Source organism: Bos taurus, chromosome 8 (genome assembly GCF_002263795.3).
Source record: "Bos taurus isolate L1 Dominette 01449 registration number 42190680 breed Hereford chromosome 8, ARS-UCD2.0, whole genome shotgun sequence".
Taxonomy (NCBI): domain Eukaryota; kingdom Metazoa; phylum Chordata; class Mammalia; order Artiodactyla; family Bovidae; genus Bos; species Bos taurus.
Window position 1 is genome coordinate 101,479,864 of NC_037335.1, and position 12,090 is coordinate 101,491,953.

The 12,090-nt window shown below is 46.1% G+C and overlaps 1 protein-coding gene across 7 annotated transcripts in view; it reads right to left on the bottom strand.

The window, feature by feature from the left end:
- Positions 1 to 12,090, bottom strand: part of SUSD1 (sushi domain containing 1) — a 154,855-nt gene that overhangs the window by 20,600 nt on the left and 122,165 nt on the right. For all 7 annotated transcript variants that reach the window (XR_009495750.1, XM_002689945.7, XM_059889564.1 and 4 more), the window contains 2 exons: positions 7,414 to 7,510; positions 3,301 to 3,559 (listed from right to left, as the gene is read on the bottom strand). Coding sequence is in view for 6 of the 7 variants with exons in the window: in XM_002689945.7 (XP_002689991.2) it covers positions 3,301 to 3,559; positions 7,414 to 7,510 (356 nt within the window). In the remaining variant the exon portion in view is untranslated. The remainder of the gene's footprint in view (positions 1 to 3,300; positions 3,560 to 7,413; positions 7,511 to 12,090) is intronic.

Consider the following 12,090-nt stretch of genomic DNA (forward strand, 5'->3'; position numbering starts at 1 on the left):
ATAAAGAGTCAGACATGACTTAGTGACTGAACAGCAAAAACAATCAGTGGTTAAGACTCTGTGCTTCTGCTGCAGGGGTTGCTGGTTCAAACCCTGGTCAGGGAGCTAAGATCCTGCATGCTGTGCAGTGTGGCCAAAAAAGAAAAGTCTCATTCAGCTGTAATGTCTTACAATTTAGCCTTATGATCACCAAGCATTCAAAGGGTCTGGCAGGGCAACAGAGACAGAAGTGACCCTAGGAATGATGACCCTAAAGCTTTCCAATGGATCTCAGGAAGTACACACTCCAGGGAAAGAGCAGGGATGGCAGTGAATTCCATTCCCCTTGCCAGCTCTCAGCAACTGGCACTGACTGCCTGGAGACTGACGTTGAAGAGGATTCCAAGGTCACATCCAGGTTCAGCAAGACAGTGATGCATCTTATGGGCAAGGCTATAAGAAGGCTTGGGACATACAAATGCTTCTCTAGATGACCACTATTGAGCTCAGTTGTTCAGTCGTGTCTGACTGACTCCTTGTGGCCCTGCAGACTGTAGCCCGCCAGGCTCCTCTATCAATGGAATTCTCCAGGCAAGAAACACTGGAATGGGTTGCCATTTCCTCTTCCAGGGGATCTTCCCGACCCAGGGATCAAACCCTCTTGTGTCTTCTGCGTTGGCAGACAGATTCTTTACCACAGCGCCACCTGGGAAGCCTTGCGTCAAGTGCATTTAATAAAAGATAATATGCAGGAATAAAGTGAAGGGTATCACTGACTCAATGGACGTGAGTCTGAGTGAACTCCAGGAGTTGGTGAGGGACAGGGAGGCCTGGCGTGCTGCGATTCATGGGGTCACAAAGAGTCGGACACGACTGAGCGACTGATCTGATCTGATCTGATCTGATATTTCAAGATACTGGGAAAGAAAAAGGACCTCAAACAGCAAGACTGTTACTAGGGAACTGAGTGTATTAAAGGAGAGACATAGACAGGGCCAGATAAAGAAGGGAGCTCATTAAAATATGGTGGCTTGATCAGATGTACATTTTATAAAACTCACTCTGGCAGTAGTATGGAGCAAGGGTACAGGTAGAAGAGGCCAGGCGATGAGTTAGAAAATTGCTGTTCAGACAGGGAGGTCAAAGGCTAAACAGTGCTAATGAAAGAGAGAAAAGGATGGTTTTAAATGGCGTTAAGGTGACATAACTGACAGAATTTGATAATGGACTGCACAAGAAGATAAGAAAAAGAAAGACAAGAATTATTCCTAGATTTCTGTACTGACTTCCCTGGTAGCTCAGATGGTAAGGCATCTGCCTACAATGCGGGAGACCTGGGCTCAATCCCTGGGTCAGGAAGATCTCCTGGAGAAGGAAATGGCAACCCACTCCAGTATTCTTGCCTGGAAAATCCCACGGACGGAAGAGTCTGGTGGGCTACAGTCCATGGGGTGGCAAAGAGTCGGACACGACTGAGCGACTTCACTTTCCCTTTCTGTATTGGCAACTAGGAACACGGTAATGTTACTTAGTGGGGCAGATACATAAAAGGAAACACAAAAACAGGGGACTGGAAAACTCATTCTTACCAATTTACAAAGCTCTAGTAAGGGCAATACTGGCAGGTTTGAAATGGCAGCCCAAGCTGACTAATACACCCTCCCAGACCAAAGTCCCAGCCTGAGACAGCAGCTCTGAGCAATCTCTAAATTGCACACATACTCTACCGCCAGCGTTGTCTATGGCTAGAGATACCAAGTCAGGATCTCCTGGTGATATTCTAGCAAGGAGGCCTTGTCTCAGTCATAACGACCTCTGCAATAAGTTAAGGGCAATATATTCTGGACTTTAGTCTTTCAATTCTTAATCCCTACATAATTGTCACAAAACACCACCAGACCTTTCTGCTACTTGGACATAGTCTTAGTTTTATATCAAGCATGATAATGGCACATTTGACTTGTGTCCTATACAAAATTTAATAGCATGTTTCAGTTTTAAATACGTGATGAACCTTACACGCAAGATGCCTCAAATTCATCAGCCAAGAGATGTTTCTATTAATAGAATTTTTCTAGTCTTCATTGCCAACCAATATGAATTGATATCAAACTTTGAGTTCTCCGAAGGCAATGGCACCCCACTCCAGTACTCCTGCCTGGAAAATCCCATGGACGGAGGAGCCTGGAAGGCTGCAGTCCATGGGGTTGATGAGGGTCGGACAGGACTGAGCGACTTCACTTTCACTTTTCACTTTCATGCATTGGAGAAGGAAATGGCAACCCACTCCAGTGTTCTTGTCTGGAGAATCCCAGGGATGGGGGAGCCTGGTGGGCTGCCGTCTATGGGGTTGCACAGAGCCAGACAGGACTGAAGTGACTTAGCAGTAGCAGCAGCAGGGCAACCATGACAATGTTCCTTCCAGAAGCTCTTCCACCTCTGACTGATCAATCCAGCTCTGGCTATTCTGCTTGTCTGCTGCTGCTAAGTCGCTTTAGTTGTGTCCGACTCTGTGCGACCCCACAGACAGCAACCCACCAGGCTCCCTCGTCCCTGGGATTCTCCAGGCAAGAGTACTGGAGTGGTTTGCCATTTCCTTCTCCAATGCATGAAAGTGAAAAGTGAAAGTGAAGTTGCTCAGTCCTGTCCGACTCACAGCGACCCTATGGACTGCAGCCCACCAGGCTCCTCCATCCATGGGATTTTCCAGGCAAGAGTACTGGAGTGGGGTGCCATTAGCTCATTATAGTTATTCATTCTGTAAAGAGTATACATGTCCATATTTTTCATGTTTTTCATGAGTTTCCATGTCTTAAGAAAGAACCCTGCTAGAAACACAGATTCTCTAAGGATTGAGAGATGAGAGTGGGGTTTATGCAATAGCCAAGGAAGTAACGGAAGCAGAAAATAGAGCCAGAAAATAGTGCTGAGCATAATCTGCCCCTCCCTCTTGCTTCCCAGAGAATGAGGGAAGGCAGCAGCCTGGCAGGAGTACAGGGAAGTGCCAGAAAGATCTAGATGTTCCACTCCAGCTCAGGCTTCCGCAATGCAATGGGATGAGGGCATTCCATAAAGCTTAGGAAAAAACAAAACAAATTCAGTCCAAACACAGATTCAAACAGGTTCCCCCAGCAAGTTCAGACTATCCACCTCCAGAGAGGTTTCACCTGCCCTCCTTTATAAAGTGAAAGGGTTCAACACATGTTTATGGTTCTTCTATGCAGTGTTCATCTCAGATATGGGGAAAACAAATGTTCAAATATTTAAAATTCACATGAAGAGGAAAATATCAAATTCAAAAGAGTTTTTAAAGAAATATACCTCATTCCATTCACTTGTGATTCGTAATATAATGCAGTAATCATGCCCTGTTTTCAAGGGTGCATTATAATATTTCCCATAGTACAGCCTGTCTCCAATAGGTATCTCCATGGCATCATCGGGAATATCCTTGGCCAGCAATTCTGCAGTCACGTATCCACTGGCCTCAGAAGCTTCGCTAAAGAATGAAGCAACCTCTTCAGAATCACAAGCAAATGTGCTTTGGAGGGCCGAGGGAAGCACTAACACCTGATATGAACTGTAAGAGAAAAGAAAACGTCTATCAGACCCTTGCTTGGGTTGCGGCCGGGGGTGGAGGGGTCATTCATTCATTTATTCACACTTACTGAGCACCGGCTATGAGGTCAACACTTTGCTAGATGCTGGAGATACAACACTGGATAAAAGTCCCTGCCCATGTGGGCTTCACGATCTGACAGCTCCAACAGTCCTGGAACTCCAGTTGAAACCAACCGTATTCATGTTTCATGACACTGGGGGAGTGATCTCTCTAAGCTCTGGCTGCAGATGGCTACCTGGGAAACTGCCTGGAGCATACGTGTCATAAAGTTGATCTAATCAGTGATTTTTCTCGTGGGCAAACAAAGTCCGGCTGGGGAAAGGCTTTAGCAGTCACATGGAGCCCTATTGCCTACAAGAGTTAGGGCACTAAGTCTGCCAAAAGGCTCCACATAATCACATGAGGAGCCTAAAACAGAACTCATGTGACGGACACTCCCTCCAGTTCATGGACTGATACCGAAGTTCCTATGAAATGAATGAGAAGCACGGAGTGCAAAGTCACGGTGAACTCATCTAGTCTGACAATATCCTTCAACAGCTGGAAAGGGAAAATCTTGTATGTTCCCTACATGTGGACAAAGAAACACACTAGCAATCTGATGCCATTTTATCATGTTTCAGTATTATTTATCCCACCATATAGAAAATCTGTCAGCAAAAGAAAGTGTAAGAACAAAAACACTCTGAGAATAAATCACATCTTCCTTTCTATTTCCATCTGCTTGGGCTCATCTCCTAGTAAGTTTTGGGATGTCTGCTTTCTCTATCAGGCTTGATAGTAAGGACTTGAATGATTTGCATTTTGCAAATCTTTGCACAGTTCTTTGGCTATGACTGACTCCCCACTGATGTTTCTTGAGTTGAAATTTCAGTAAAGAAGAAAAACATGCATCAGCACCAAATATGATTCGGATAATTTCCCAAACTCTAATAATTTCCCAAACTCATATGTAATTCTATTTTGCCAATAAGTATACACTTCTTGCTCCACATTCCTAATGCCCCATCTCCTGCTTGCTAAGAGTCCATGAGTTACTAGGTTAATAGCGGGTGTTGGACTTAGAAAGTATCCATCCACCAGGCTCCCCAAATTCCTAGGTGTCCTCAGGGCCCTGATTTCCACAAAGTTTCTGGATTCACTTTCAGCAATGAGCTCTGTACAAAAATAACAAAGTAAAGCCCGCAGGGCAATGCTTTGTCACTGCCACCACCAGTAAACATTTACTAAGTCTCACAGCCTACAAAGGAACACCTATAACAACAAACTTTCCTGGGGACTTGAAGATGAAGACACCCCTATGAATCACAGACACAGGTTAAAAAGTAAATGGGCAGCAGGCTCCATGCTGTCTGTAAGTACATCTTCAAGTCCCTCTCATCTTACCATGTAGGTAGTGATGTTCAAGTGCAAGTTCAAGGCTCACTTGAACTCATCTGGTTCTGAACATTTCCCAGTAGAGGTACCATTCAAGAGGCATAAAGCAGTCTCCCCAGTTAGTATGATCATAACCACCCGAGTCGCTTGATAATTGTACAAATTTCCAGCCCCCATCCCAGACCTACTCAATCAAAATCTCCAGTAGAGTCTGAGAATTCATGTTGCTGATAAAACATCCTAGGTGATTCCTGGAATCTGGCAAGTGTGGGAGACATGAGCATAAGGAGAGCCTGGCTACAGGTGCATCATCCCTCAAGATCACCCGGGCCTGGAGGGGAGGCGTGGGGCCGGAGCCCCCACTCCACCAAGTGCCCAAGCCACTGCCCCACACCCCGATCCTGGACAATGCACATAGCAGACTCTGGGCTGCCACCCACTGGCAGTGCTGCTTCCCCCAGCTCAAACCAGGTATTCGAGCCAAGGAAACCACCTCAACATCCTGCTGGTAATCAGTGCCGATGACACTGGGGAAGCAGTCATGGCTGTTGAGAGCATGACTGTTCAGAAGGACTCTTCCCCCTCTCTCCCAACACTACCCTCCCTGATGACTCACAAATCTCCACTTCCTGTTTTGGAGGCACTGGCCGGCACAGAGCCACAAGGGTAGACTGTCACTTGGCTTTTCTTTCTGCCTTACATAACTACCTGGCCTAAACATCACGTACGTATTGCACATTCTCTCAGGCCCTGAGGTCACGACTTCCATTCTCCTTCCAGCAACAGAATTACAGTGCCTTCCAGTAACTTGTCAGGAACTAAGACACAGAACAACTTAGGCCATACACATGCCTGGAAAGACTTTTGAGCATTTACTGGGCTCAAACGAACAGACACGAAGAGCCCAAGTTTCATTATAAATGGACACACAGATAATTTTGCTGGACTTTCTTTTGACAGTTTTGTGATATCTCATGAATTTTACCCTGATTGTACTGTAGGGTCATTAGACTGAAGGGTCAGGAGAGCCACAGGCAGTGTGGGTTAGGTCAAGGAAGCAGGATATTGCCATCTCCTCTTTTTTAAAGTTAATTTTTATTGGAGTATAATGACAGTGTTGGAAGAGTTTCTATGGTACAGCAAAGAGAATCATCTACACGTATATATACATACCCCCTCGTTTTTGGGTTTCCTTCCCATTTAGCTCACCACAGAGCACTGAGTAGAGTTACCTATGCTATGCAGTAGGTTCTCGTAAGTTACCAATGTTATATACAGTAGTGTATATGAACCAGCTGCAATCTCCCAGTTCATCCCACCCTTCTCTTTCCCTCCTTGGTGTCCACACACGTTTTTCTCTCTGTCTGTGTCTCTATTTCTGTATTGCAGATAAGATCATCTATCCCATTTTTCTAGACTCCTGTCAGTAAGTTGCTCATCTCCCCAGGTGAACATCAATCTTCCTCTCTAAAAATGGAATATGTCTGCTTTCCTAATCCTGCCATGACCTGTGTAAATAAAAAGCTTAATTGAACACAACACAGTCCACCACCTGATGTAAATTACTTCCACCCTAATACTATCTGGAGTCCAAGAAGCAGTTATTAGCAATGCAATGCCTTACCCACATCTCAGTACTTGAATGAATTAAAGGAATTATCCAAATGACTGTCCCAGAAACCACTACACACACCCCAAGGTCACCCTTAAATAAAGGAAAATACATTCTGTCTTTGGCAAGTGAAATGATGCTCCTGATCCACCATCACTAATGGATATACCTGGAGGCATGAGTGCAAAAGATACTGCCTGACATGTCACAGGCACCCAAACAATGCTTATTCAATAACCAAAGGAGCAGATTCAGTTTCTCGAGCTTAGCTGCCCAAATGCTCATCTCTGGTCCCTTAAAAGTCTCTATATTCACTAAGGAGGCTGCTAGTTGGAATTAAAGGCTCAGTTTGTGCCCAGTCAGTGAAAGTCACTTAGTCATGTCCAACTCTTGGCGACCCCATGGACTATGTAGTCCATGGAATGCTCCAGGCCAGAATACTGGAGTGGGTAGCCTTTCCCTTCTCCAGCAGATCTTCCCTACCCAGGGATTGAATCCAGGTCTCCCTCATTGCAGGCAGATTCTTTACCAGCTGAGCCACAAGGGAAGCCCAAGAATACTGGAGTGGGTAGCCTATCCCTTCTCTGGCAGATCTTCCTGACCCAGGGATCGAACCAAGGTCTCCTGAATTGCAGGCGGATTCTTTACCAACTGAGCTATCAGGGAAGCCCAGTCTGTGCCCAAGGAAACAAAAAAAGAGGCCCATTGCCTTAACTACCACAGTGTAGCCACCTAGAGAGAAGTCTCATTCTCACTCGAATCAGTGTTTCCAAAACACTCCATGGGACCACTGGGCAGCCATGGGAAAGAGGCCTCTACTCACCTGATGGGTCCATTTTTCTCTGTGGCTTTCCTCAGTCGCAAGCGTGGCAGAGGCCCTCCATGCACAGTGAAAAAGTCTACTTCCGGAAGGGGAGGCTCTGAAAACATGTTGCAAAGAAGAAAACGGGTGTGATCAGAACAAGCAGAAACATGAAGAAAGTGGTCCTCATGGGACATCAAGAGGAAAGTTTTCATGAAAGAAGTGACGAGCAAATTCGGACACACGCCCCAACACGGGCGAATCCTGAACACATGAGGCTAAGAGAAATATGCCAGACACAGAAGGACAAACACCGCATGATTCCACTTGCGTGAAATCTCTGGAACAGGTAAATCCATAGAGACAGAAATACATGGGAGGTTGCCAAGGGCTGAGGGTGTGGGTAGGGAATGGGGAGTTACTGCTTAATGGTGAACAGGGTTTCTGTTTGAGGTGATGAAAACATTTTTGAAATAGATAATGGTAATGGTTTACACCACTGTGAACGTACTTAATGCCAATAACTTGTGCCCTGAAAAATGATTAAAATAGTACATTTTATGTTGTACATATTTTATTATAATTCTTTTAAAAAGCGATGCCCCAGCACTAAACAGAGGGTGGAGGCTGTGGTCATTTCAAATATCTTGGAAGATAGGTTCCTGTTTGGTGAGGAGACCAGCATATCCGACTTCTAGATCCTTTGGGAAAGTTTATTATTATTATTAATTATTATTATTTTGGCTGCTCTGTGGAGCCTGTGGGATCTTAGTTCCTTGACCAGGGGTGGTGTGTGTGTGTGTGTGTGTGTGTGCGCGCGCGCATGATTATCCTTTTATTTTTATTTTAATTAATCAATTTAATTGGAGGATAATTACTTTACAGTATTGTGATGGTTTTTGCCACACATCAACATGAATCAGCCACCTGACCAAGGAATGAACCTGCAACTCAGCAGTGAAAGCGTGGAGTCCTAACCTCTGGACTGTGAGGGAATTCCCTAGACTTCTAGAGCCTTTATAATCACACAGCTGTCTGCTCTTATCTTGCTTTCCCCAGCAACCAGATTTTCCAAACAGTTACTCATGGGGAGGAGAATGCACTGACTGGTTGACACTGGGGTTCCATCATCTAACTGGGAGTTACATTCACAGTATGAACATACCAGCCACCACTGTGCCGTGGGGGTCACACAGCTCACATGTGTTGGGCACACAACACATATATAGACGTGCCCTATATATGCCTCGCCTCATTTAATCTTCTCAACAGTGCTATCGAGTGGATGAGAGTTACAGAGAGAGATAGAAAGAGAAAAAATAAAATATGAAGCCCCCCTGAAATTCCCCAGAATGTTGCCACAGTGAAATTAAGAACTAGAAGGTCAAAACAGACACTCAAGATTCTTTTACCCAATTAGAAAATAGATTTAGAGTAGAAATTTTCAATTCAAATTATAATTAAAAAAAAGTTTAGACCTTCCAAGATAGGTCTTAAAGCTCTACTAAATATGCTATTTACACACTGCCTTTCAACAAATATTTACTAGCCACCTCTATGTGAGGCTGGGAGAAACAGCCATGGAAGACATGGTTTCTGCTTTCCAGGAGCTCAGAGTTTGATAGCAGAGTCTTGTAAACAGGTGGTGCTTGGAGTTATGATAATAAGAGTTGTAGGAATGCAGGGGAAGAATGCCTGACCCAGGGCAGTGGGGTGAGCCTATCAAATACAGAAACTGATATACTCAGAGGCGGGAGATGAGAGAGAGTGCGTGCAGAGAGAGAACAGCAGGAGTTCAGTGTTGGCCAAAAGGTTGAGTTCCAGCTCAGCAGAGGCAGAAAATAAAGTGAGAAATGTAGGACTTCCCTGGTGGCACAGTGGATAAGAATCTGCCTGCCAATGCAGGGGACACGGGTTCGATCCCTGGTCCGGGAAGATCCCCCATGCGGAGGAGCAGCTAAGCCCACAGGCCACAACTACTGAAGCACATGTGCCTAAAGCCTGTGCTCCGCAGTAAGAGAAGCCGCCGCACTGAGAAGCCCAAGCAACACAAAAAGGGCAGTCTCCACTCTGCAACTAAGGAAAGCCCGCACGCAGTAAGGAAGACCTACTGCAGCCAAAATTAAATAAATAAGTAAATAAAAATTAAGCGGTGTGTGTCTAGGTCAGATCTGAGGTCCTGTAAATAAGGAGAAGTCATCTAAAGATTCTTAGCAGATGTATATTTTAGAAAGACAATTTAGACCGCCAGCTGGAGGGTGAATTGGAAAAGAGCAAAAGCATAGATTGTCCAAAATCTGGGTAAGAAGTGTCTGAGGCCTGAAGCAAGTGATGATGCTCACAATGGAAAAGAGAGGGCAGATGGAGGAGATACGTGGGGCAGAGACGGAACGGAAAGTGGCGCAAGATAAGGAAGGGGAAGGAACCTGGGCTTTGGTTTTGGTCGCTGAGTCAGTGGTTACATACATCATTCATCAAGGTCTGGGGGAAGGTTCAGCCGCACCTCACTTCTAGACCTGTTAGGTTTGAATTCCTTGTGAAACCATCCAGCAGGCAGTTAGAAATGTGGTCCAGAGCTTACGAGCAAACTGTGAAGGTGACACGGAGTCAGTCATCAACAGAAGGGGCTTCCCAGGTGGCACCAGTGGTAAACAACCCACCTGCCAGTGCCGGAGACATGAGAGACATGGGTTCAATCCCTGGGTCTGGAAAATGCCCTGGAGGAGGACATGGCAACCCGCTCCAGGATTCCTGCCTGGGAAATCCCTTGGACAGAGAAGCCTGGTGGGCTACAGTCCATAGAGTTGCCAAGAGTCAAACACTACTGAACCAACTTCGCACACACGGCGGCCCAGAGAGATGGTATAAAGGCATCTGAGAAAAGATGAGGGCCCAGAGTGGATCACCGGGACACCCAGGAATCTAAGACCAGGTGGATGAGTGAGAATTTCCTATAGTGTTTATTAAACACTAAGTCTAGAATTCCTTCCAACACCACACAGATACAGTGGCCATACAAATCATGTTTTCTGTAAATCTGTGGCATTGTTAAAGGCCCTTGGGATGACTTGGAACAGTCTCTACTTACAGTTAAGACAGCATCCTACAGTATTGAAAAGTCCACCATCTTTCCAAGAGGCGGCCAGAAAGAAATTCTATAACACCCCTGAGGCAGACAGTGGCTAGCCTCCTGCAGCAATGGGGAGAAGGGAAATGCAGACTGAAAAGCCCCACCAGGTTCCCCACCAGGGAACAGGAACATTCCAAGCAGCTCTACACTGGGCCCTCAGGCTATCACTGAAAGGCGCTTTCCTTGGTGACATTTCGTCCTCACAAGGAAAGTAAGTGGTTTTCATCACACATTTCCTGTTTTCAGCCCAGAGGGAGATTAACTGTTTACTCTTTCCTGTGTGAGAACCCTCCTCGGGCTCTTTTAAGTTATTCCTCTGTTTGCTTTTCTCTGAGATGAATAATTCTAGGTCCTCTAATCTCTTGGCGAACCTTTTAAAACCACCCAGTTTCTCACCTACTCCAGGAACAGCAGAACAAAGCACTTGCCCAGTTTAGGGAAGGTGGGCCCGCAGCAGGGCAGGGAGGCCCCCCCAGTTTAGGGAAGGCGGGCCCGCAGCAGGGCAGGGAGGCCCCCCCAGTTTAGGGAAGGCGGCCCACAGCAGGGCAGGGAGGCCCCCCCAGTTTAGGGAAGGCGGCCCGCAGCAGGGCAGGGAGGCCCCCCCAGTTTAGGGAAGGCGGCCCGCAGCAGGGCAGGGAGGCCCCCCCAGTTTAGGGAAGGCGGCCCGCAGCAGGGCAGGGAGGCCCCCCCCCGCCGGTTGTTCTGGGCCACATTGCCCCTCTCAGCCCCACAACCATCCAGTGATTCAGTCAACACATGACTTCCAGACTGCTTTCTGTTCTGCCTGCTCACCACCTTCCCCACCTTATAAATAGTCTGTTTTTCTCTCGAATACAAAAGCCTGAACTTGAGTAGACTGTTTCTTTGCTGCATTTTTGAGGTTAAATACCTTAGTGAAAATTGCTCAGTCGTGTCCGACTCTTTGCTACCCCACGGACTATACAATCCATGGAATTCTCGAGGCCAGAATACTGGAGTGGGTAGCCTTTCCCTTCTCCAGGGGATCTTCCCAACCCAGGGATTGAACCCAGGTCTCCCGCATTGCAGGTGGATAACTTTACTTCTAGCCATATTTTCCAAGATGCTGTTTCCCCTCCCCAAACTGCTGTCTTTGGCTGGTCTGCTCTCCTTTCCATTGGCCTATTACTGATTTAAACCAAATCAGACCCAAGGCAAGAAATGGGTTGTGTCTGGGCTGGAGTTTTTCACCCTGAGTATGTGCTCTGGGGGCAGACCCAGAAGGAAGACATTCACTGCCGCTCCTAGACGCCAACAACGTCCATTCTCTCCTAGAAGTAAGTGACAAAGGGATTACGGAGGCTGAGAAAACTTTGACAATTCAGGAGAAAAGCAATGAGGCAGAACCTGTCCCCCAAAATATTAAATATACTATAAATTTACAATAACTAAAATATGAAGGTAAAAGCACAGGGTAGGCAAAGCAATGGAAGAAGCTAGATAATCAAGAAAGAGACCCAAATAAATAAATGAGAATATAGTGTGTGGCATGGACAGTCTTTCCAAAGGTGATGGGGAACCTGGCTGATCATTTAGGGGGAAAAAAGTTA